Source organism: Platichthys flesus, chromosome 3, assembly GCF_949316205.1.
Source record: "Platichthys flesus chromosome 3, fPlaFle2.1, whole genome shotgun sequence".
Taxonomy (NCBI): Eukaryota; Metazoa; Chordata; class Actinopteri; order Pleuronectiformes; family Pleuronectidae; genus Platichthys; species Platichthys flesus.
The window spans coordinates 10,076,761-10,104,026 of NC_084947.1; the positions used below are offsets into that span (position 1 = coordinate 10,076,761).

At 41.7% G+C, this 27,266-nt stretch overlaps 1 protein-coding gene across 1 annotated transcript in view; it reads left to right on the forward strand.

Moving 5' to 3' along the window:
• ccser1 (coiled-coil serine-rich protein 1) overlaps window positions 1–27,266 on the forward strand; it is a 112,261-nt gene that overhangs the window by 44,102 nt on the left and 40,893 nt on the right. Inside the window, exons 9-10 of the mRNA XM_062381811.1 lie at window positions 2,863–2,940; window positions 8,295–8,375. Coding sequence (XP_062237795.1) covers window positions 2,863–2,940; window positions 8,295–8,375 — 159 coding nt within the window. The remainder of the gene's footprint in view (window positions 1–2,862; window positions 2,941–8,294; window positions 8,376–27,266) is intronic.

Consider the following 27,266-nt stretch of genomic DNA (forward strand, 5'->3'; position numbering starts at 1 on the left):
GACAATTGTTGGATTTGTTCATGTTGGATTGGCTCATATTTGAGAATGAAACTGTGGCCAAAGTCACACTCCATTGAGGAGGTCCTCTTGTTTTCATCCACATAGGGTCCAGTGGTCTATGCTTAATGCCATATCTTACTAAGAATGTACAGAGCAGGTGAGGCGATTATACCCTTTCACATTCGTCTCAGCCCGTTCAAGTAGCAAGCACTTGTACTTTAAGGAGTGCAAAGTTACGGAAAGATGTTTTGTACCCTGGTATTAAGATAACAAGGGGAATGGTGTTATTCCTCACACCACATGTCCAAATTTAAGAAACAGGCAATTTGTTGGACCAACTGAGGGTAAAGGGGTTATTTAAATTACAGATGCGGTAAACAACCCTAACACTTTGTCAAATGTGTGTTTACAAAAGAAACAAAAAAGTTGAGAAATTGAATAATTTCTGCTAACAAGGGGAATTTAATTCATCTCCATACCCTCTTCAACTGGCTGCTGATTGCAAGCACAGAGTGGCCTCAGCCTCCACACAAAATCACATAAAGTAGATGCACTCCAATGATTTTGATCAGATTTATCCCAACCGAGGCCATTCCAATCACATTAGAAATAAATTCACATGCCCCACTTTTCTTCCTGAGCCCTTTCCATTCAATTCTGCCTTGAAAAATTGGTTGGAATGCCACCTGATGGGCGACTTAATGCATATTGTGCTCCTTCTTTCAGCGATCGGAATACAGTTTTTCAATTTAGTTTTAGGTAATGGTAATGTTCTCCTCGTTTTAAAGCCTTTATTTAATAGGTAATGCAAAATAGGGCTGCTCAACAACGGGTATGTGAGCCAAACAACAACAAAGTCAAGCCAGGACACATCAAATTGTGCGGTCATATGAGCATGTCCTGTCCCTTGGCATCCAAGTCAAAAGGGTGGCATTGAATGTGGCCAAGTTGAAGTACCTTATCTTGTTTTCTTATCCCTCTGTATCTCTCTGACATCTTATACCCATCTATTTCTCTTTCTTTCTTCTGTTTATACTCATAAACGAACCACGCAAAGTCATGGATTTAGTCATAAGCCTGTTTTGAACATTTGAAACACAACTGCTGTTAAACATGCAATGTCACACACAAACACACAGGGGACAGAGGCATACACGCTGTGCCGGTTGTAGCCAGCCAGCTCATTTGGAACAGCCTTCAGTCCTGTTCGGGTGAGATTAATTTTAGAGGCTGACTAATGTCATAATTGTCACAGCATGTTAGCAATTTTCAGTCACATTCGAATCCCATGTTTGTAATTTTTGTTCTCTCCCCTTGCACAAGTGTGTGTGTTATCGCAAGTAGGAGAAATGTCATTATCCAAAAATATCTCCCCTCTAAATGCAGGTAATGCCAGTTCTCATTCAACACCACTGGGTTTTGTTTTGTAAATAGCCTCCGAGGGGAAGGTTTTATCAGCCTGGAAGCACTTACAAAACTTTTAGCTTCGTCCATGTCATCAAATTTTTTTTATTTCCGGTGACTCATTTTAAGTATTTAGGAAAATTGTCTTTATTACATTTTTGTGAATTTCGTGTAGTTGTGACTCATGGCCACAGCCTGTGAGTCTGTCTGGAAAGCGTTTGCCGTAATTGTGCAGTAAAATATGCATTTTTTTCTCAGGAACAGTTTAAGCATCTACGGCACGCTCCCGACGAAGTGCTTGTCAGACGGTCAAACAGGTCCCACGCACGCACACACTGATTTTGATGTTGAGTTAAGGCAGAGTGTCAAGTTAGCTGTCTGTGTTTGCATCAGATGGGTCATTTAAAGGACGGTGGTGTAACTTTATGGTTCCCTGTGGTCTGTGTTCTCCTCCTGACTCTCTCTCTGTCTTTGAGCTCGATGGCTCCCCACAGTTTCAGACCATCACGCTCAGCCCCCGGCCCTCTCTGTCCTCTCCTGCTCTCTATCACGGTCCCCCTTTTCTCATGTCCCCCCCCCCCCCTCCCTCATTTTTCTCCTGTTATCTTGCCCCTCTTTTTATTTCTTTCCTGCGTTTATGCCCTTGAAGAGGTAATGACCATCTGTATGTCCGTCTTTTCCCCTCCTCTCTTTCCTTTTCCTTTTCTTCCCTCCTCCTCCTTGTGTCACTCTCTGTCCAATTTAGAATTAAGTTGAGTATTTTAATTAAAGCTGCTCGGTCTGGAGCCCAGCTATATTTATTATATCCAGGCTCCCCATGAGCCAGTGTGTAGAGATCCTGTGGAAGCTTGGCTGTTGCACAGTTAAGCCATGAGGTCTGAAGATGACTTGGTTTTGGAACAACCCTGACAGTGAAAATCAGGTTGGCCATCATAGATGTTTGCAGTTTTTGCTTCAGTAACTACTAAACAGAATTCATGTCAACCGACCCGACTTAATTTGCTTGGTGGATAAATGTGGCAGGCACAAACAGCTATCAAATTTTAATGAATACGATTTTTAGAACCCTTTATCTTTAGCTGGGAAGCACTTTGTAACGGTTGTTTTGAAAGGTGCAATGAGAATAAAGTTACTTTTATGAGTATTGTTATTCTCCTCCCTTATTCTGTCTCGGCTGCTCCTCTCCATCTTCGCCACAATAATGTCCCCTGACAGCACAAGGTCATTTTAAAGTGCTGTGCGCTCTAGGGTTCTGCCACAGGACACTCCAAGTTTATCTCAGATATGTAGAGAGGAGGGGAGATCATAGTCCTGCAGCATGCACCATAAACAACTACATTACACGTACACAGGGAATCACATACACACTCAAACAGCCCTGTGATGGTCTCTGTGGTAAATCACAACTGGCTGCAGTGTCCTGAGTGATGTGTGACACTGTGTCTTGCTTGTGTTCAGGATCCCGGCAGAGAGGAGGCCTTGTTGCAACAACTGAGGGAGAAAGACGAGCTGATTCTCCGACTCCAGAGTGAACTGGTAAGATCCACTTACTAAACACACACAATGTAATAACAGGCAGGTTTGGCTTTAAATGTTAATGTAATTTGCAAAACGTATAACTTACTTATAAGAGCTGGTATTAAAATGAGTGCACTGTCCATTCTAAGCCCTTCTGTTTAGAGCTGTTAGTTTGCCTGTGTTTACTCCTACTCAAACAGTTCTGCTACTGTCACTTCTCTATTGTTATGTGGAAAGCTTTTTATATTCAGTCTATGGCAACCTGGTTTATCTATACTGACATTTTTTACCATTTTTGTGTTTGGCTCATATGTAAATAAGAATGATTTAGAAGGAGACATGTCAAACCCTACTGACTGCTAAAGAAACACTGGTCGCCTGTTTTCAATTTTTCATTAAATATAGTTTGCATCATGTGTCCAAATTACTTTAAGCAAGTTAATAAGATGAACGGCTCCACTTACAGACAGGCAGGGGCATCTTTCATTATAGATCAAGTTGTCTAGTCAGAAATAAATAATTGTAAATTCTGAAAGATTGCTAGGACTAGAAAACAAAAACAAATATAGCAAATAATTAACAGCTCCCTTCTGACCTCCAAGTTGAAAGCTGGTCCTGTCCCTGCTTTACCAGCCTGAAGCTTCACGCTCAGAAGATCGCGATTCAGCTTCACGTGTACAGGATTTAAAAGTTATGGGAAATTTACAGTTGAGCAAAACTTTTTTCCAAATAATTCAAAGTGTTTGTAACTCATAAGAGAAGCAATTTATATCATCACATTGAGAAATGGAGTGTCTGCTTATCTAATTTTAGCTGTCACAGATTCTTTCTCTTGGTCTCTGTTCTTTTACAATTTGAGATGAATATTTAAAGCAGCTTGAATGTTTTTAAATTATTTGCTTTATGGATATGAATTAAAGACTAATTGCCTTTGAAGCGTGAATCTTTTCATTCCCTTTCAAGCCTTAAAATGTCTTCTTCTTTAGAGAGGTTGAAAAACATCCCAAAGAGCTGCAAAGTTTCACTTTGTGTTGAAGTAGCTTTGTGAGTTTTTAGTCACTCTTGTGACCTTCTGATATGTGAGGCTTCATACAGCACAGAGTGGAGTGAAAGTGATGACTGACATCAGAAAGAGAGAGGAAATAAATGTGAGAATAGTTTTATGGTTCAATATCAGATGCCATGGCACCATGGAGCCTATCTTTTCCATCTTTGTTTTGGTAAACTGCTTGTTCCCTCGATCTTGGTGTGATAGCAACATTATTGGTACTCCAATCAAGCCAAGAGACAAGTATTATTGTTTTGAAAATCTTCTCTAATATGGTTCGATATTCTGAGATTTGAAACTGCCACAACATACTCATAAAATACATAGATGTTTGTTTCCTCCCTTTTGGAAACTCGTTTAAAGCACAACATTTTTCATGGTTAGGAAGCTCATCACATTTTTTATTTGTCACCTGCTCTATCAAATTGAAGTGTTGCACACATTCTGCGAGCCCTCAGCAGGATAATGTGCCAGTGTTAGTGGCAGCAGTTAGGGAGATGTCAGTCTAACCCACTGGCTTGAGTCGCATTTGGCATCTGTTTGTTTGATCACCCCCCGTTTCTCTCCTCTCTTGTCTTCTCTCCCTCTTCTCTGTCGTCCCGGTCTTTCGTTTTAATTAATATACACAGCAGCTTCTAATAAGACATAATAGGCTCGGCGGTGATAAATGCCTCAGTATCCTGGGGTTTTGAAAATAGCGTCGGTGTCTTCTTTCATTACCAACATGAGACAATGTTCCACATTTTGCACATGTACAGTATATTAAACACCTGTCCAGCACTGCCGTCTGTGTGGTTGAAGGGGCTGTGAAAGTGATGACAGATGGTTTTGTAAACAAGGTTATTTGTCAAAGAAATAAGCTGTCATAAAAACAACAACAAATACTTAGGAACATTCACAATCGTGCATCACAGTTTCATACGTAACCCGACAGCTCCCCATCGTAAGGTAGTATTTGAAATAACAGATGGCGAGCGTGAACGAGTTGCTGCTTGCTATCAAGTTTTATATTTCTTGTTAAAAAAAGTTGTTATTGTTGCAAAAGCGAGGAACACAGCTGGACCTTGTGTCATATATGTGTTACTGTGCAAAAATAATAAACTTTATCTAAACGGAGCTAAAAATCCTTCACAACAGAACTAGCAAAGCCTTGATTGACGGCTTTTAATGTGATTTTTAATCAGCTGGCCCTTTCAGTACCGTAAACCGCAGGAAAACATCTACAAGATTTAATGTTATTAAAGTTGGATACAGCCCAATATAATAATTTTATATTTAATTAAGTTTTCACTGGAATAAGAAACACTTGAAATGAATAACTCCAAACGAGCAGACTAGAAGATATAGAGGAGATCGGAGCCTTTTGAGGGTGATAGTATTTCATCCTGGCAGCCTGAGGCTAAGGTTGATTGATTTGTCTGGAGGCTGCTGGAGTTTATATATTTTTAGCTGTGACAAAGGCTCACGATTGTCAACAGATTATAGCGTCGCGATCAAGAAGGTTACCGAGCAGAATTTATTTCACATAACTGCATCAGGGACTTTGATAGGTACTTGGGCTGTTGCACTAAATTATTGATTCAAAACAAACAGCTTTATAGCAGTGTTTGTACATATACTTTATTGTTCCAGTTGGAGGTCTGTCAGAAATGTGTCACCGTGTGCACGTACGCTCACTGAAGCTCTTGCTATCTGTTAACCTCTCTGTTTCTAAGATGGGCAACAGGAGAAACATCAGGAGAGTTAATTAACACGGACATCACTGAAATAACTTTTAATGGAAGTCTCATCTCACTTACCACTTAAAATATATTAGCTATTATAATTGTATCTACATAAAAGTCAATGTGTTATCCAGTCATGTTTTGCTCACCCAAGTATGAGGGAGGAAGTGTTTTAAACACACATTTCAATATAACGCAGTCAGATGCATCACCAACACTTACTCACCTCCTAGATGTCAGTGTCAGTCAAACCTGAACATCACCATCTTTGTAAAGGTAAATTCTTGTCTGTCTGCCTCTAAAGTTCCCAAAGGCAATATATTTATGGCTCTGCGTCTGCAGCGGCTGTAGCCGGAGGCATTTTGTTTTTAGGTTGTCCGTGTGTCTCGCTTCTTGTGAACACACAATCTCAGGAGCGCACTGACAGACTTTCTTCTAATTTGGATCAAGATGAAGATGTTCAAACTTTTTGAAAGTGATTCATCAGGGAGGTCTGGGAGGTGTTTCACCATATCTGGCACAAACATTAATTTAAGTCAAGGATGACCTTATTAGAATTCGTTGGTCAAAGGTCACTGACCTCAATTTGTTCTTTATTTGGGGTTATTGGTAAAGTTCACAACAATACCTCAAAGGTCAACTTATAACTATATATCCACCAAGTCAAAGGTCAAATTTGCTCTGACATTGAAAAATGCAAAAAACAAACGCAATTATTAATTTTATTTAAAATGTCTACCAAGATATATTCTGCTTTAATTTTTGTTTTAAGCTTTCACATCTTTTCTCTCCTTCTCTCTCTTTCTCTCTCTGTCTTTCCATCCCTCATTCTCTCTCAATTCTTCCCATACGTTGACACCGTAAAGCCACCAACTGGCTGAGCAATTTTGTCATTCTATTTTACTTTATTTTTGTCAGTGGCTCCATCAATCAGTCTTTAGGGCGTTTGGTTGCTTGTGCATAAGCAAACTTTCACATATGCTGATAAGCTTTGACAGTGTGTGTGTGTGTGTGTGTGTGTGTGTGTGTGTGTGTGTGTGTGTGTGTGTGTGTGTGCACGCGTGAGCATAATCGTCTGTTTGTCACATTTCTCTGACAGGGATGTTCTGGTTCCTGCCGCCAGCTGGATCCGATTCCCAGACATATACCGCTTGGTTGTGTGTGTGTGTGTGAGTCTTTGTGTGTGTGCCTGCTCTAAACTGCAAAAAGTGCATATATCTACTTGTGTGTGTATATCAATAAATTGTCCAAGACAAGGCTGTATCCTTGCTGCTGCCTAACCTTATTCTTTATCTGCACTGTGTGTCCTTGAAACAAAGGTCATTCTGTCAAATTTATGAAGATGTGCATTTTGGGGGCATGTTGTGCTTATAAACACCGGTGAAGGTGTACAGGCGTCTCTGTCGGTGCCTGTCCAGAATGGAAAGGATGCCTGCTGCAGCTGAGTTAAAGTGCAGCACTTTGAAGGAAAGGGCAGCTCGTAGCCGGTGCTCTCCTGCTCTGCCTGCGTCTGTAAATCTGCCAGTGAAAACCTATTAATTATCTCCTAGATGGACCTGCTCGCTGGCCGGCCATCACTAGCTGTCACTTTTTATGAGATCTCTCCTCTCTCTGCTGGTGCATTTTGTCGAAGCAGCGTGCTCCAACTGCAACATTTAACTGCGGAAAGCCTCCTCTTGCTTTCTGTGCAGTCACGGGCATGACTAATGAAAACAGATCCTCAACCTGCTCCGTCGGCTCACTCGTGCTGGATTTGAGCAGGACAGTGTATTTGAGTCTCGAGCTGCATCATAAATTACCTTTCATTCCTTCCCTAATTTGGTAGATTAATGTTAATCAAGGTTAATGAATTTGTCAATATTTCATGGCCACTGCAACTTTCAATCCGCTCCCCCCCCCCCCCCCCCCTCTCCGAGCAGTGAGCGGCGTCGGGTGAGCGTGTCAGAATGATAAGTGACATCGTCATAAACTGCTCCTGGTGGAAATGGTCGCCACGGGTTCCTCTTGTTCAGAGGACTTGCAACCTGCATTTCAAAATAATCACAGAGGCAGAACTCGGCCATTTCCTGGTCAAGGTAAAAGTGCAGTATTTTGAAAGGAAAGGGCCGATGCTTTTCTCTCTACACCTCGGTCTGTAAATCTGCCAGATGAAAGCTATTAATTATCTCCTAGAAGGACCTTTCTAGGAGGCTGGCCAGCACTGGCTGTCACTTTTTATGAATTCTTCTCTACTGGTGCACTTTGAGGATGTTCCCCTGCTCCAGGATTTGGCCGTAGAAAAGTTCTCCTGCTATTCAGCCCCGTTTTATGACCTCTCTGATTTCCAGGAGAGACAGGGTGAAGGGGGGAAATCGGCTCTCGGGTCTGTTGAGGTTGTTTATAGTTGCAGTTATTTTTCTTTTTCTGGCTGGATAGCTGAGCATGGAAGGCAACTGTACACAAGTTACAAGGGGAGCCAAGGCATGAGTCTTCCGGGAGAGCATTTAGTTGTTCTTTTTAGTTTTTGTGTTTGATGTCCTTTTTTTCAGAGATTTCAGAACACAGCTGATGTGTGAGTGTGTGTGTCTGTGTGTGTCTTTGTTTGTTTGTTTGGTATGCAGGAGAATGCCAAAGCTGCCCTGAAGATGAAAGACCGCCAAATGACTGACCGTGTAACACAGACCGAGCACATGGGGCCAGAGGTGAGAAACACACAGACCACGCTAATGCTTTCTTTTGCTCTATCCGACACAAACGCACAACAAAAAACCTTGCACTACATTTCTAAGCACTAAAAATAGAATTTATTTAATGATGGCTGAAGCTGTAAGAATATCCAGAGATCAGTTTTTTCACCTATTCCATCTCAGTCCGTCTGCTTTGTGATTATACATTTTATGCCGAGCCGCAGCAGCCATCGCTCACTTAAATAATCCTTCTTATTCCCATTAAGATTGTGTACTGCAGTAACGTTGATATTTCCGTCCACTACCTGCTCGGAGAGAGCGGTGCGCTGCTTCCTACCTGTCTGCCTGCCGAACACCCTCGGTTGACATGGCCTCTTTGGCATCGCCGAGGGGCTGACAGTATGGGAGCGAGGCAGACTTAATGGATGACTGTCTATAAATGGCTGCCTGTAACGGAAACAGGAGCAGAGTTCTTCGGTCTGGTTCTTTGTTTCTCTTTGTTAGGTCTTTCAAAACACTTCTTTTCATCTCCTCTTTCGCTCCAGAGTTTCTTTCACACCTTTAATCCCGCCGCACGTAAAGTTGGCACAAATTATCGTCGGAGGGGGGGAAGCTGTGTCATTGTGTGAGCGAGTGGGCGCACATTACCCACACAAACACTTAAAATATACACTCAACAGATAATGTTTGACTTTACTCATACAACGTCAACTGCATAATTAATGCATGACTTGCACATAACAAAAATAGAACTTTCCCCTGATTTTCACGCGTATGCCGCAGAACACCTGGTAAGTTCACTACTCTGAACTTTAGTTGTAGGCTACACAGAACTTTCATCATGATATATTGTAAAACACCTTTTCACTTGCAGAGATTTAGACAAATAATTACATTTTAAGTGATGATTATTCAAGTCCAATAACCATTTAATACCCATAGAGAAAACCTCATGGGGCAAAGTGGTCCATGCACCAAAATTATCCACTTTGGTTCTGTGTCTGGAGGTGCACATTAAACAGTGGGTGCACATATTAATCATGGATACGATAGAACCTGGTACAATTATGGCAAATCACATCGACTTTTTCCCGTCAGAGTGCTCTCCTTGGTAAAATGTATAATTTCCTGTGTGGACTCACATGCTGCAATTGTAAGATTAATGGGACGCAATTATGCCTGTTGCACACAAGAGGGTATTCTAATCTGATTTCAGAAACGTGGAGAAACCACACACATTTTGAATCTTTGAATTGTCAGAATTCACACACTAGACAATCCGGTCGACACGCAGAACCTCACACTTGGTTTCTGTGTGGCGAGTTATGAGACCTGTGAACTCACACAAACCAGTGTGATCAAACGTGACTTCAGAATACAGAGCAGACACAAACATGGAGGTGGACTGCCGGTGGCGTCAGCTGGCTGGGTAATGTTTAACACAAAAAACATGACTCGATACCTCAGTTTGTTGTCCTCTTGTTATGTCACCTGGTACGGTAAATACAAACAAAGGTTCTAAACACAGGTAGACATTGTCGGGTTACACTTCCCAATTGCTCTCAATGGCTATTGTGGGTCTCTGCTCACACTTAATCGCTGTCCCTTTCATTCTACACAAACGTGTCTGATTTATGAATCAAAATCAGATAGGCTTCGAATCATTCTGTGAAATTAAGATTATGTCTGTAAATCCCTCACACTATCATGACCATTCCACCAGATAATCTGGTCAGATCAGTCTCTAATCAGCAACGCTCCCTGGATCTGCATCAGACCGGAAATCTGGCTGATTATCATCTATTGTGCAGGAGGGATTATTCATAATCCCAGTAATGATTTTTGCTTCGCCACATCATGTTTTACGTTGACGTCACAGGTCAGGAAACAAGAGTATGAATAACTGTCTCATGGGCCTCCTCTGACATAGAGTGGGAAACAAATATAGGGTTTTATTATCTTCTTTATTATCTCTTCCATCTAAGTGAACTTCACTTGTCCAGTTTATCTTGACAGTGTCATTGGCTCCTATCGTGATTTTTACTCTTTAATCTTGCAGTGTGTGCGGAATATCAAAGAGTGTGTGTGGTTATTTGATGATCTTATTATTCACAGTGGATCTGGTGTACATGCAATACCTGCATGTTTGTAATATTCAAAGACTGTAACACAAATGTGCAACAGACAAGGAAAAAAAACACAAAGGTATATGGTGTTGTAGGTTTATGGGATTTAAAAAATGTATGTGTACATTTTGTGTCCTGCAACTAAAATAATACAGATATAGTTTCTGCTCTCCTGTCCAGGTCTACAGTCTGTAGACGGCAAGAAATGGACTGAATGGACACAGAAATTGCAGTGGTGGATTGTTAGCAACACTCTGGTGATTTGTTGGGGCCTTTTTTTTGTTGTTCGTTTTTTTTTGCGCTGAACAGTGAGTCACTAAAAACAGGTGCTAGCAAGATAAAAAAACTTTCTGTGCCTCAGAATAATTCCACCTAGTCGACCACGGCCACATGAAGCTACAGCCATGACATATTATCTCGCCATATCTGTCAACATCCTTCCTTTATCACTTTTTTCTTTCTTTTTCCCTCACTCAGTTTTTTTCTTGTTTTCCCTGTCAAACACAAACAATTATATACACACACACGCACATGCACACACACACACAGTCGAAGATATGACTGTGCCTTGCTCCTTTTGCCATCAGTGACTAATGCATTTCTCACAATGCAGCCTAATGGCCTCACATAATTTGGTTGGTGCTGTCGGCTAAAGCAAGCAAAGGTGTGGGTTTGCGTGTCGCTGTGCAAATTTGTATGCATGCCCATGTGTTTGTCTTTGTCTGAGTGTCTGCTTATGCAAGTGTATGTGTGTGTCTGTGTGTGTGTGCACGTGTGTGATGTGAAACAGCCATTAGTCCTGGCCTTGGACAGTAAAGCCAATAAAAACACTGGAGAAAGTGTCGAAGTAACTTCAGGCAAACTGGTTGCATTTAGGCCCCAGACAGTCTAATTAACTTATTAATGTGATGGTTTATGTGTTTTGCGTTGTCATGCCTCATGGCATAATTTGCACATTTGTGTGATGAGGCCCTCAGCAGAGCTCTACTTTAGTTGATCAGTAACTTACTTACTTGTCCAGACCATAGACTGTATATTAAGATGGGCGACACGTCCCCACCTCCTCCAGTTCTAAAAGAATAAAGCTGAATATTCCCAGATACGAGTGCTGTAGCTATTGCAGTGTAGAGCCACGTCGACAAGGTCCTGCCAATACGCCTGCTCGACCTATCAATCAGCTTTCAGTCATGACGTTTCACCACGTTATTATAACATCAAATAACTTTACCATAAATAAACAAAACGCGTTATGAAAACAATCATAAATGACACAAACTATTAATGTCCCAACCAATAACACGGAAGAAGATGGATTTGTGACCTATACAGCAGCCAGCCACCAGGAGAGCCTTTGCTTTTGGAGAGGATATTGTCTGTTTACATTTTGGTCCAGTCATCTTTCTCTGATCAAAATTAAATGTGCTTTGAGAGATTACATAATTTTAATTTGTTCGATAACCTCAGTAATGTTTTTTTTTTTCAGACATTCTGAGTAACATTAATTAAATTAATTAAAAGGCATTTAAGGCAATCACCCTGATTTCCCTCAACAGGAGGGTAGTGAGTCAGACACTATTTATTTTTCTTATGTTACATTGTGAAGTGGTTTGATTAACTGGCAGATAATCATTTAAATTGAAGTAGTTCCACTAAGTGTCTCATCTACTCATGGAAAAGTGATAAATTAATATTCCATATATATGGGCTGTTTGGCAATTTCCACATATTACACAGTGGCAGTCAAAAAAGTATTGTTTTATATTATACTCTATTGTTTTATTTAGTTGTGTCATAAATCAATATAGTAAAACATTTTGTCATTATTGATCATACGCTTTGTTTCCACATCAGTGCCATTTTCAACATGGTACGTTGAGGGATGAAAATCAGGAGCCATACATGTAGACGTCGACCAAAGTTTCCATAATAATAATACGATTCAAAAGCTTCTGGTGATTAGAGCCGATGCCGGTGCCACATGCTGCAAACAAAAAGACGTGCCTTCCGCTGCAAAATCAATATTTTATGTTGTGCATGCTCTACCCAGACTTCACCCCATGCCTGAATGTTGTCTAATGACCATTGACTGTGAAAGGCAAACTAAAGCAGACCACTTAGAGGACCAGGGAAGCTGGTCTGCCGCATTGGACATGGTTTAGGTAAATATAACCTATCATGGACCAGAGAACTACGTTGCAACTAATGCCATGGACTGGTCTAACCTCCCTGACCACCTACTGAACAATCTTGTCAAACAGTACGGAGGAAGTCCATGGAGTCACAAAAGTACAGTTGAGTGCTCAGAACAAAGTCCAAACTCAGACTTTGGCCCGCGGCGCACCATATGGACAAAAATCACGAAGATGGAAGGAGGTAACAGCTGCCGTTGCTGCAGCTTACATCTGCAGAAGACATGGCCCCAATTTACACCGATTAAAAAAAAAAAAGTTACTACTTCTGAGTAACAATATTTAAATTTGTGTGGATATGAAATTACCTCTCTCAGGATTAGAGATTTTGGTCTTATGGCACAGACCCACCATATATCCAGTACTGGTCTGTTAAGAAGAAGTAGGTCAGTAGAGAGTGCTGGGGCATTTGTCAGAGGGATGGTGGTGTTTCTAAACTCATGTATCATCAGGTGGTGTCTTGTCGGGACCACATGAGTTAACCTTATCATCTTAATACAGTCAGTCCAGCTTTTGTATATCCAGCCACCGTATTGCAATGCTTTCTATTATAAGACCAGTACCTAGCTATTGAGTCCTCCATATGCTCAGGGCCCTTGAGTAGATGGGCTCTTAATGAGAGGAGCAGCTGGCTGCCCGCTAGCAAGCTAGGCTAGCAGCACAGGTGACTTAACTCAGCAGTAGCTCAGAGCATGTGCGCCCCCCCATGATTGCATGCCCGTGTGTGTTAGAGAGAGGGAGAGAGAGAAAGAGAGAGAGAGAGGGGCTGAGTGTGTGTTCATGTGTGTTTAGGAGGTGCTGTGGCATGGAACAGGCCTAAATAGGTTAGCCACCCCGGTGCATTGAGGACAGTCGGCTAGCAACAGAAAGTGTGTCTACAAGTGGGGCAGCTATTTCTACTGCCTCTGCCACTTCATTAGCTCGACCATCTTACTCATCCTCTCTCCCTCTTTTCTGGAACATCCTCCTACATTACCTAACTTCTCCTTCTCTCCCACCTGTTTTTCTTCCCTCTTGCAGAAAGTGCAGAAGTTAGCTTTTCAGGAGCTCTCCTCTCCTCTCCTCTCCTCTCTGGTTTGCAGGGCTCCAGGTATCCATCAGGGATTCTCCTGCCCTGGTTTCCCCACCATCGTACACTTTGTCCCAGGAACAACTCATGGCCCCCAACACTCCGTCCCCAACTTCAATATAAGTTCCTCTTTAAATTTACTTTAACAGGGTCACCTTGAGTTTTGTTGAATTCTAGGAAGGTCAACAAAAGGAAAAGTTCTGGTATTCCCGGAGGCATCGTTTATTCTTCACTGACAAGTCGAGTGGTGCTCTCAAGAAGTGTTAGTGCATTAATTTTGGATTCAGATTAAGTGACTTCTAAAGGCTAATTTATGCTTAACGTAGACACATTAGGTGAACATTTAGAAATCATGGAGGGGCAGTGTAGCTAATAGTTCAGGTGAGGCGTGAGACACATTGAAAAAATTCAACAATGCAGGAACTTTAGTGGAGAGACTTTTTCAGTCGCTAAAATATAGGCGTCTGATACTTTGGGACCAACTCTTTCTTAAGTGGAACATTAACACCACCTCCGCCACTGTCAACGTGTTGGATATTGTTAGAAACTCTCAACTCTCAGCTCCCCTCAATTGGATGTATTACTAAGAACTAATAGTCACATCAATGTGAAGAACACGTGGAAGAGTGAGGGCAGTGAATATTTCATAGTTTCTCACATGATGCCAGGAGCCTTTAGAGTTACATCTTGCTACGTTTCACAGCTATAGAAAGAAAATTTCCATTTTGTCAAAGCTTTTATGAATAATGGACCATTTACATTTATTATGCACCTATATTCTCTCTTCCTATCACAGTATTTCTTCCGCTGATTTCTGCATACTTAACCATTTTAATATGCAGTATCGTGAGAAAAACGACAGGGCCTCTCAAACTATTATTTCAATCCAGTCGATGTGACCTTCTTCAGCTGTTAATGTAGAATAAAATAATTTTCATTTTTGGTGTAAAGGCAGATTTTAGCAGTAAATTATTGAGATGGTTAAAAAAAAAGTCAGACCTCTGCAGTAAGCGATGCAGAATGAAGCTATGTGAAATAGATTTACAGTCCTCTAATGTATCGACCAGCCGGTACAGTGTCTCTCCATCACTGCTGATATGGATCGTAACACAATACATGTGTAGGTCACAGAGAGATGACCTGTGAAATATGTGCAATATATGATATTCAATGGCCTTGTGCAGAGAGAGCTGCTGTGGAAGACCCCGATATCTACCTGAAGCGGACAAGTGGCAGTGCAGAGAGAAAGAGAGCGAGCGGCAGCCAAATAGAAATTGAAACATGTGGACCGACCCCCGTTTTTCAATTCTACACTTAAGGACTTCTCCTTTTTCTGTCGGCACACCGATACAGAGATGGCAGCCAGGGTTAAAGGGAAACTGAGAAAGAGTAAGATAGAGAGGAATAAAGAGGAGGGTGATAGAGAAAAGGCACAACACTATTTTATGTCCCGCAGAGACTCTTAAGAGATGGAGGTATGGTGGCTGCGTAAAAGTTTCAGGGGATTGAATCGATTGAGACTGCTTTCTTTCAGCTAGCTAATTTCATGGCCATTCTTAAAAGGAAAACTTTATAGGGAGAATCAAAAGCTCCTGATAGTTAGCTGACTCTGGTTCCCTTTTCTCACTTCGTCTTTCTCGCTCTCTTCCTCCGTCGTTTCCTATTCTATTTCTATTCTCCGCAGATTTGTGATACTGTTTTTTTTTTGCATCTCAGTTTTCCTCCCTTCGCTTCATCCCCACCTGTCTCCTCATCCCGTCTCTCCTTAGCAGCTTCTGAAATGAATAGGAAGAGCAGAGGGATATTGTGGATCGTTTATCGGCTGTTTCTCGGCTATTACATTTGAATGGAGAAACAGTTAAGTAGATCATGCAGCTTCTTCCCATTTTCTCTCGCCTTTGTCTCTCACTCTGTTTTTCTCCTCTTCATCTCCAGAGAAATGTACTGAGGTATAGAGCAACTTTTCACGTGCAAAGTAATCATGTTTATGTGCAACAAAACTAATTGCATATGAAAAATGACAAAACAGGTCTATTGGTCTCGGAAGACATGCATCAATATTTCTGAACGTTTTTCGATTACAAGCCATTATTAAGAAAATATACCATGTGGATAATTATTGTAATTAGTAAGAAGTGGAAGAGACTAATAAATTGAAGAAAAAGAGGAATATGACCCTTGATATATTTAGTTACTATAACTATTTGAAAGAAGTGAAATTAACGCTAGTTTCAGTTCTTCTCCAATACAGCTTGATAATAATAGTAGATGACAAGGAACAGTATCCATTGGTGCATGGATAGCTACGACCGTCCAATGGGTGTAGGTTCTGACAGTATCACCGAGCATGCTCAATCTCCGCTCCTCCAAATCTGTTTATAGCTGGTGTCCAAAAAACTAAACGATGGCGCTGGACAAAATGCCAACTCAAGGCTTCAAAACTGCAGTTCGAAAACTTAAGGATTACATCACACAGGCTCTGTTGAAGTTATCTAATTGAAAACAACGTTACAAAGGACACAAGCACAAGGAGACGTTCCTACACATTAAAATTTACTCTGACCAACATCAGTTTAAACACAGCTTATCACTTTCTTTTCATCTGACAGGCAGCTCGGTACCAAAGATGCCTGGGTTGTTTCTGGATGATTCCACTTTTTTTTTTATCTGCTTAGGTCAACATCTGATACGTCCTCGCCTGGAAAGTGGACTTTAATAGTTGCTTATCCTCATGAGAAAAACATCTGCAACTTAAAAACGTAACTGTTATATATATAGTAATATATCTTGTATCTAGCCATAAATATCACTAACTGCGCCGAGTGGGATTTACATGAACCAAGATCAGTTTCTTCAGGCTTTTAAAGTGGATTCAATTTCAGTTGATTTGCTGAAGTTGAAACTTCCCCATTCAGTGGCATTAATGTCACTTTCTAACTCGTGCCACCTCTCAGCCCTGTGAAAATAATTTGTCCCAACACTTGTATAAACTAGTGCAAACAGCCATAGATTATTTGTGCTGAGCCTTCGCCCGAGGGAAGCTTTTGTCTGAAGTGATCGATCCAGTGGGTCATGAGAAAAAGAGGGCTTTGGTCTAGCCTGCTTTAATATATGTCCTCCCACCATCGCTGTGAATGGCGCTGACACGGATCACGTTCAGCAGACCCCCCCTGTTGAGAGAGAGCGGCTAATGAATGCCAGTGTTTTTTTTTTTTCAAGTATCTCTCTGGAGCTGGGGAACCCTGAATCAATATGTATGATGACATACCTCATGTGAACCTGCGTCACCAGTGCTTTCTACCTCCTCCCATCTTTGCCGATAGGGCCCAGTGCTGATTGAGACTATGTAGGTCTCTGATGCCTATTCCTGTAAACTAGATCATTTTGTACAGCCACAGTCCTGACTGAGTTACGGTGCTGATGGGGACAGAAATAACAAAGAACGTTGGGGAGAGAAAGAGGAGGAGCACCAGAGAGGCACTTTTCTGGCCTACTTAGAGATTTGATACATTCTTCTTTTTATGTCTGTCAGTCCTTCTTGTCCCTCCATCTTTCTCCTCTTAATCCCCCTTTTCTTCCCCTTATGTGCCCTTCCATGAAAATGCCCTTGATTTCTCCATCTCCCTGCTCGCTCTGATCTCTCTCTCCATCTTCATATTGCTTCTCCTTTCTCTGTCTCGTCCCCTTACCACTTTTTTTTACCCCCTCTGCTGTCCTCCATTTTCATCTCCCCCATTTCCCCCATCATCTGTCTTGCTTTTAGACTGTATTTTATTTTTCTCAGACATTTTCTTTTTTTCCTCGCCCATCTTTGTCCTATTTCCTTCCATCATCTGTCTCTTTCGCATGTTTCTCGTCCATTCCTTGATATCCTTCCTGCACTCTCATCTTCACGGTCAGCCTGTCACCTGTATACCTCTCCGTTCTCATTCCCTCCCTCCCTCCTTTCCCTCATCTCCTTTATTGCTGTTTCACCCCGACTTGCCCCTCCCTGTCACTGCTCATCTTCCATGACAGTTTCCCGACTGTTTCTCCAATATGATGAAATTTCACAATAAGAACAAGTCGTTTGGAACTGAAGAGAGAGGGTCTGTGGTTTTTACCTGGAAATTGACCTAATATGCTTCATAGACATGTGAACACTCCTTTTATCTCCCAAAGAAAAAGAATCTCCCCTTTTTAGTTTGATGATTTGTAAACTCTCTAGTTCAGACGGTTTAAAGTTCAAAGAAGGAGCTAACTATGATGAAGATCTTAAACACGAGCGCTGTCACTCAGTCAAATTAAAACAAATGTAGCTTGAGTTCATTCAGCATCCAGAGCTATTTTAATTAGTCTAAACGAAGTTCACAGTAGTATCAGACTTGGATTATGACCAAAGAGGTTTTAACACCTGAAAGTTTGGACCAAGGTTCACGTCTTGGTTACATTGTTTCCATTGGATTCAGTTAGTTTTTGTCGTGAAGTTTGTTTTCAAACGACAAACAAACTTCTCCATGGTTCCGCAAAACTGAATAACAAAGCTAATCATCTTGATCATGGACATGAAGAAGTAGTCAGGACACCAGTATATTGCTTATGGATTTCCTTTCTTCCCTTGAGATCTACAGATGTGTCGGCTCCCCGGGGCCGTCACGCCTGCAGCAGGTTTTGATTTCTGTTCAGAGCAAAGAAAAATAAACAAGATGAAACGTAATGGGAAACATAATATATCCCAACAGATCAAATTATAGACTGTAAATATAAATGAAGGATTTGTCCTTACTTCCTCTCAATTTCTAAAACCAAAATATGTAAACTCTGCAATCTTATGAGGATGACATAATTTGTAGGGAGAGTTTGTGCAGTTGGATCCATGTGCCATCCACTAACACGGTGGAGGTGGAGTTCATGATCTACAGTATACAGCAGACAGCCCCCAGGGGGCGATGAAGACGCTTTGGCTTCCCTTTTGGGGAGCTGTAATGTCGTTAATCTTCATACACAGTCTATGGATAATATAAACTAGCTTCACAGGAAGTAACACTGTTAAAGTGACACATCCTTTTACAGTTTACATGGTCACATCAACAGCAGAGAAATGAGCCCTTCAACAATGCCCAGCCAGTGAAGGACATACCTTGGCCTTGGTGTTCTACCTCCCTGTGCATAGCACAAAAATATCAAAACACTTTAAACATTTATGCTCTGATGCATTATTTCAAGTTTTGCAAAGTTAAACCAAATGTCAGAAGGAAAAACCTTGTATCCCTTTATTTATTTGTTCTCAATACCATTAGTAATTCATGTATTTTTTTTTTTATTGTTTCTTTACTCTTGAGGTTACTGTTGTACACTGCGGCTACACATTTCTGGTGCTAATCTCTGGCTCCACAACTTCCCTTTGCATCTTTCATAAGCTGTGTTAGACAAACATCTAGTCTGACTACTCTCCTTGAAGAGAGGGTGTATTTTATGTATAGAGGGCCTTTCCCTTGCTAAAACATAGTGTTTTACTTGTTTGGGCCAGGCTGGATTTAACATTACGGAAAGAGATTACAGCTCCTAATACCAGCCATCTCAGAACAGCAACATTGGGATGTTATAAAAATAATAATATTTTTTTGGAATATAAAATAATTACTCTTTGTGTGGTATATGAAGGATATAGATAGTTGACACATAGCTATTTTTACTGGTCATTCAAAATTTCAACTGTTCACGGGACCCACCTTTTTCTTATTAATGTACTTTTCAAATAAAGATAACATTTTATGAAAAGATCACATCACCATTACAGCAATGCCATAGTTTCGTTGTTGTTAGAAGGTCCAACACACACACACACACACACACACACACACACACAATATCTGTCTTATGTGTTGATTTTGCATTTATGACTCTATGAACAACCTACATACGAGAAAGAGACTCAACAAGTCTCAAGTGTCTCCTGCTGGAGACACTTTAACATGGCTGTTGTATTTTGAATGAATGTTTAAAAACTGGATTGGTCGATGAGAGAGTCAAAAAACAGACTCAGGCAGGTTCCTCCACTTACACTCCGATAAGATTTATTATCCGATGCCCACTTAGCAGCTCCTTGGCAGTCTGTCATATTGATGCAGAAGGACAGGTAATGCCGCTGGTCTGTTTATAACGGTGGGTAAAATGCAGACTTCTCATTGTATTCCTCTAAATTAATTTCTATTCCACTAGCATGATAAAAATGATAATCTTAATGGAAAGTTTTACTGTTTTCTCTGGTATATTGATGATGCTGTGTTGCATACATATTAACTGCTATAGTATTAAGGACACCCGGAGTCAGAATCCCTTCACGTGAAGTGGAGCTACTCTTTCGAAGGGTTTAGCTTTACGTATTCTGTTGTCATGTCTGCTTGAGTTAGAAGTAGCTGTGTTGCCACCAGCGTTAAATGTCATGTTAACTAGCGATGTGTTATTTTTCCGTCTGGTTGAAACTGGCTGTGTAGGAGTGCCGTTAATATTCAGGTACCCAACCCTATATACCAGGGTTTCCATATCTTGCACTGTGCTGTGGTGTCACCAACTAGTTGTGCTTTTTTATCTGTTTGTAGAAACCAGTTAGATTGATGCAAAGCCCTCTACGCAGACCATTAGTAGGCTATTTGGGATGGAGGGTAATGTGTGTCAGTGCACATTGCCAGGTCATTTAAAAGACTGCAGCGCACATTTAGTTTACCAATGAATGAATGAATGAACTGATCGTGTGAGTGAGTTGCCTGGAATGTGAATTTGCTTGAGCATGGCAGTTTCCACAGGCATCAGAATGAACCAGCATTAAACTCTCTATAAATTTATTCAGCAGACCTGTAATTATTCACACGTAATGAGAAATGACTGATAAATGTTTGTTAGCGGGGTAAGCAGTGTCGGAGGTTGATTTATGATTGCTGTGAAGTAAACCAGAATTAAGTGTTGCTTCTCTCCTCTGCTCTAACAACAATCCCTCTCTGTCTCCGCCCCCTCTCTTCTGTTATTGGTCGCTCTTTGTGTCAACATGTCTTCTGTTTCCAGGGCATCAAGGCGCACGGGAGCGCCTCTTTGTCGTCAAGGAGACAACTGAGTGAGTGTCTCTGTTCTGATATCACCTGCGTAGACGTGACTTGTGTCTTGTAGTGGTCTACCTTGATGTACCGTACTAGATGGGAGGACAGGGGGTCTTGGTACTGAGGCTTGATTAATCAACACAACGCAAATGTGTTCTTTCACAAATCAGCTATTATAGATCTTGTTCCATTTGTTTACTACAATCGGAATTGACACGTTTTTGAGACCCTTTGTGTAATGTTTTGTATTAAGCACTGGCGTTAAGAATGAATTAATGATTTGTTTTTAAGTGGAAAATACTCAACAACAACAAAAAAAGTCTGATTGACTGAGAGAAAAACGAAATGGATAGTTTCACTGCTGGTTTTGTGAAGTCAATTAATCATGGATGGGTTAAGATGAAGTTTTAAATATAAATCAAGTCCTGGTATGGAGACCTTCTGTGTGAGGAATGCCACCTGCACTGCCTTGTCCTTTAATGTAGTCAGGAATGCTGCCTATATATTGTACCTCTCTGAACCAATCCTTCCCAATGTGATGGTGACTGAAGGATCTCAGGCTCCAGCATCGTCTCTTATTGAGTTTAAGTCTGTGTGACAGAGCAGCTCTGTGTGTGGAAAGTTGATATAAAAGCCAGTGTAATATTCTCTGTGGTGTAAGTCAGAGGGGGGAAGAAAAAAAATCTGTGTTCCAGCATAAGTCAGTGATACAGATAATATCTCTTCTATTGGAATTTGATGTTGCAAATCATTTCTGTTATGACCTTCACAAATGACGTGGTTTCAGATACTGAACAATCTGAAGCTCACTCCTGTCTGCATATTCTCAAAGCTCAGGGGGCGTTCAAGTGTTTCAAAAGCCAGATGGAGCACATCTAAAAGATTTTAGCTCTGCTCAAATGACCAAAAGATATATTTAACCCAGTACCGAGCATTAAATCTGCAGTGTAATAGTAGTTAAGAAGAATGGTATCTGGTACAATTCAGCCAATCAGGCATTTATGGGATATAGGATGGGGTCACCATGGTTTTAAAGGGTGCACTTTATTTTTCCCTCCTTTTCCTGAATTGTTTTCACTCTAGGAAATGAATTACCTCGGAAGATAAAAAAAATGAAAAAACAATAACTAAACAAAACTCTCAAATACTATATAGAGTATTAGGGCCATACGAACAAAAGAAGATCTGAGACTTCGAGAATGATGTCATAGTATTGCGAGAACAAAATCATAAGGACAGTTTAGTCAAATTTCCCAAAGTGAAAACGCCTCCAGGAGGAAAATAAATAAAGTGTATTTTTTTTTATGTGTATTCCCTGCCTACCTACCCGCCCTGTACCGGATTGTACTGCAGTCGAGCATGCCTTAGAATTCGGAGCACCAACGTGTGAATGCAGTGTCCCAGCCATTCTCCCCTTTCTGTTCATGTGTGAACTTTGAACCTGCCTGTCATTTCACTATAAACTGTAACCCCACCTGTCACAACTTTATAGAACCTTTTATTCACCAGTGTGACCTATGACCTCATCCAGACAGGCGTCACCTCCTTTCCACCCTCCACCCAACCACTCACACATTCATAGACACAGGCAATCTTACAGTACATACACACGAAGACCTGACTCCACTCTTGAAATGGACACCTCAAATGTTAACCATGACGTACAAAGGACATAGTTCTGTGGTGTCTGTGTGTGTATATATACGTGTGTGTTTGCCCATATGTGTTTATCTGGGAAACAACCTTTTCAAGGTTAAAGCTTAAAGAGACAATTCGAGCCAATAGAGCTTTATTTGTGTGTCTGTTTGTGTGTGTGTGTGTATTTTGGTGATTCTTCTGTAAGGTGCTGTTGAGTTATAAGTCACCTGTGGACCTGTAGCAGATCAAACAACATTAATGAGCTGAACCTCATTTATTGGACAAGGTGAACCAACTAGCAACCATGATGACTGAAGCGCGAGAAGCCTTTGTATAGAGTTTAAATAATGTCCACTAGATGCTTGTGTCTACGACATGGCTGGGAATGGAAAAGAACCGTGACTTATTTTTTCAGAAATACAAATTCAAGATTTTTTTTCTCACAGCAACTGTGAATGGAGACTCATTTTAGTTGCACCTTAGTGGTAAATTGTAGCTCCATTAAGAAGTCATTAGGGTTGAACAGGTGCATGCTTGGAGCACTTTTTGCCCAAAGCTCTCTTTTATGTGTGGTTTCTGCTGTTTCATCAAAACTAATGTCAATTCAGGCTCCAGCTAATATAGTTTTCGTTTACCACGTAAAGAAACACACACTAACCCACAACAACATGCTATTGTGTAGTAAATCTAAAGTATAGGCATGGTAATGATGGAGATTATGGCGAGAGACAGGACATCTGGCGTAAACAGTTAGGTTAGGGTGAAGCCTTGTACATTGCCCTTTCGAGTGCTGACAGACGAGGCTCCAGGTGGACCAGAGGCTTCTGAAGTTTTATGAATTCATTTGAATTATAAATACATTGACTTCTTTGTGATTAAGTACCTTGTACACACACATCTGCATTTGTTGGTTGACAAGCAAAGTCAGTACTTGTGTGTGGTGAGGAACGGTCCCCTGATATCGACTTACTGGGAAGAGGTAGCAGGTGGAGAGAGTGTTCATGAGTGTGGACGGGTTTACAAGCCTGTCCAATGGCAGTCACGCCGAGATGAAAGATTCCTGTGTGTGTGTGTGTGTGTCAGTGTTTGTATGTGTGTATATGTGTGTGTTTTGCTTATGTGTGTTAGTCGTCCCTTTTAGAGTTGAATGAGGCCAAAAACGATTTCCCTACTTTGAGTGTTTTGGTTTGTTTGCATGCACGTGTAGCCGTGTCATGTCTTTGAGCCGCTATTTTGGGTTGCCATTGTGGTTCCCTTGTGGCCTGACTGAGACAGGCAGATGAGAAAGTACAGGTGTGTGGGCTTGTTCGTCTGTGGATGTGGTCTCCAGCCAGAGGCAGATACTGTCAAGGTAGAATTGGATACATCCAACTATATGTGTGTCTCTCTCTCTCTCTGTGTGTTTTTGTGTGCGTGTGTGTGTGCTTTTGTGAACATGAGGCTAGCTCCAATGCTGGCTAGCTGCCAGAGCACTTATCCAACTCTGATCCAAAGTGCCTAATTATATACGTAGCCACTCAAACAGACACATATTCATAAACACATTCTTTACATGCTCTCTTGTGTACCCTTCACACTAATGAGGCACTCTCCCCATGGAAGTATCCAAACTTTTCCCCACTTCTAGACGGAGGGCACAAGGACCACCTCCTCTGCCAGCCGTCATCGTAGAGAGAATGAAAATTACACTCACTCCTCAGGAACAGATGAATCGACCAGGATAGGATAGAAGTATGATTGTAAGGACGAGCAAAACCGAGAGTTACATTTTTCAGTTTTAGTTTTAGACCTCACAAGCTATCCGTTAATGCTGTTTTACGATAACAGGCAAGAGCTAGGTCATGTGAGTAGCCACCAGTGTGAGACATAGATGAGGACTCCAGGTCCAGAGAGTGAAGCCAATGTGGATGTGCCTTGTACCTGTTTTCTCCTTAGAATGACCAACTGAGGGCATCTATAAAATGTTTCCTTAGAAGTCTATGAGAAAATTAACCTACTTTTCAATTCATTTCGTTGATGGACAGCTAGTTTCTTGAGGAGGTTGCAGGTTTTGGAAGCCGTGCAATATGCTGACTCTCTCTGACTCTCTCAGGCTCCCCTACTCCTGCTTTTAAAAAACAGAGATGGCAAAAATGTTGATATTGAGTGATCAAAACTGCAGTTCAAGAAAGAATTTGTGAAGTTACTGTGGGTTGCCACTTCTTAAGGACGGGCAAGGATCCCCAGAAACTCTGGGCAGGGCAGGCAAACAGAAAACCAAACAGGCAAGATGAGTGGAACGTAGCTGGATTTAGTAAATGACTGCGATGACGGGAGCGTAAAGCCTGAAACATGCTTCTGCGACTGCGTCTGCGTCTTTTCACGCCGCTGTGGCGCAAAACTCGTTTTCATTCATGCTTCCCCAACCGTTGCGCGTTTTAAAAGCCATTCCGCGCCAGAACACTAGGTGGAGTAATGTTTTTTGTCGAAGACGACCTTAGAGACGCCTTCTTTCTTCTTCGTCGATTGTTTATTTACATAGCCACTGCGGCTCCTCGTAGCCTTTTTCTGGCGGACAAATCCGCCAGTCAGTGACAGGTTATACAAGTGATCATACTATCGGATATCTTCTGCCAAGTGCTCTTCTATTTGGTCCATATTCGTTCTTCTAAATCTTCCGTGATTTCTGCCAGTATTATGGGGCATGAAACCGGAAATGCAGCTCCAGAAGGGATGTAGAGCAGACCAATCACAGCCTTGCGGGCTGAGTGAGCTTGCGGAGCTTTGCAGTAAATTTTAGAAAAGGGGGTCGACACCCCTCAGCACGTAAGGAGGGATACATAAGCACGTAAGGGACACGGAAGGGCTCTTGCGCTTACGGGCCCGTAAAAACGCAGAAGCATGTTTCAGGCTTAAGAAGGAGTTTGGCTGCAGTGTTTTAACACAGGAGGAGATTGAACTATCAAAACACCACAGCAGCCTGTGGAGTTGACGAGGTGACGAGATGCTGGTGAATTGGCAGGAGCTGCAACCAGGCAAACACGTCCAAGCAGGACAAACACGCAGACAGGGAGAAACTAAACTGGGGACAAACAAGAAACAAACAGGAGGGTAAAAAAAAAAAAAAAAAAAGGCGACGACAGAGGGAAGGAATAGAAGGTGGAAGCCGCCTAACTATAACAAAGAGAGGATTAAAGAAAGCTGCTGTGGGTAACGGAAGAGGAGAGAGTGAAGGACTGCAAAGAAGTGAAGACGCCAACAGATAGAGATCACGATGAGGGAATGGACGCCAGGGATATGGCTCTATAAAGAAGGAGGAGATGGCGAATATTTGTTCTGTTTACTTATCAGGATGCAGGATGCGCGATCATAACAGCCCACATCCCTCGCTGCCCCACAGGTTTTCTCTGCCTTCCTCTATGTTCCTGTCTACCTCACCCTCCTTGTTTCCTCCTTTATCTCTCTTATTTATTTTCCTCTCGCTTGCCCTCCCTCGGCCGTCCTCCTCCCTCTGTCATATCACAACATGGTGAGAATGGCACTCAGTCAAGTGCTTAATTCCTTTAGGATTATCTTCAGGTTTCATTGGCATTTTATACGTTGCGTTGCAATACTATCCAATAAAAAACATCCCTTCAAATAACACTTACTTAAATACTTCCTGCTTTAAGCTCCAATCTGGATTTGTTTCTGTTAAGACATTTCTTCTCACGTTAACACGTAGTTTATGCATTAACAAACTATTTACAGCTTCACAGTCTTCACATCTTCTTTTGAACAGCTGTGAGGTCAATGGATCTTTGGCACAGAGGAGAAAAAGTCTATTTTCAAATGCTCAAAAAAGGAAACACGAGTCTCAGGAACAACAATTTAGTGCAGTAGGTTTTCTTCTACAATCCCCAAAGCTTGATGAGGTATTTGTATTCCCCATCTTATGTGCCCTAGCTACTCCAATACTTTGTTTGTCCTCTAAGTAACTTCACCAAGGTAACACCACTCCTGCTGGCACCACCTTCCTCCATACGTAGCGCTGACAGAAGAGAACAAAGCAAACAGGACAGGACAGAAGGGACTGTGGTGGCTACTGCTGCGTGCCTCTCATCCCAGCTAACCCCACCTAGCCCCAGGGGCAGAGCAGAGGAGAGAGGGGGCCTGTCAGCAGAAGGTGTGTGTGTGCGTATGTGGGTTTGTGTGTCCAAGAAAGAAGAACAGAGGAAGAAGGGGTGTATGTGTATGTGTTTGTGTCCGAGTCTCTGATCTGTGCCCCCATGTATGGCTCTCTCCCCCTCGGGCAGGGCAGAACGGCACAGGGAGGCAGGCACCTAACCGGGTACAGATGGCAGCAACAGACAGACAGAGACATTGGCGACATAAACACTTTAATAAATAATTATCTGAACAATGACACCGGTCACACCAGGGGGGGGATTGGAGGAGGCTGCGGCCGTGAGGGAGGACATTGGGGGAGAAACAGAAAGATGAGGACAGGGTTTAAGAAGGCCAGGATATAGAGAGTGACAGAGAGGGTAAAGGAACGGGACAGAATGGGAGGATGGGGAAGGGGGGAGATGTGAGGAGAAAAATTATCTCAAGAAAAGTTGGAGAAACAGTCAAGGACAAAGAAAATAAAGAATAAATTAGAGAAGTCCAGTCTGTGGAGAGAATAAAGTAAAAGGCTACGAGCTCCTGTAAACACTAACAGCTGCTGATATCACAGAAGAATATATAAACCAAACAAGCGCTTGGATGTTGAGCTCCTTTTCTTAAGTTTCCACAGATATCTGGCCCAGTAGCAGTTGGGCACCAAAGTTGGAAACCACAACCTCAAACAC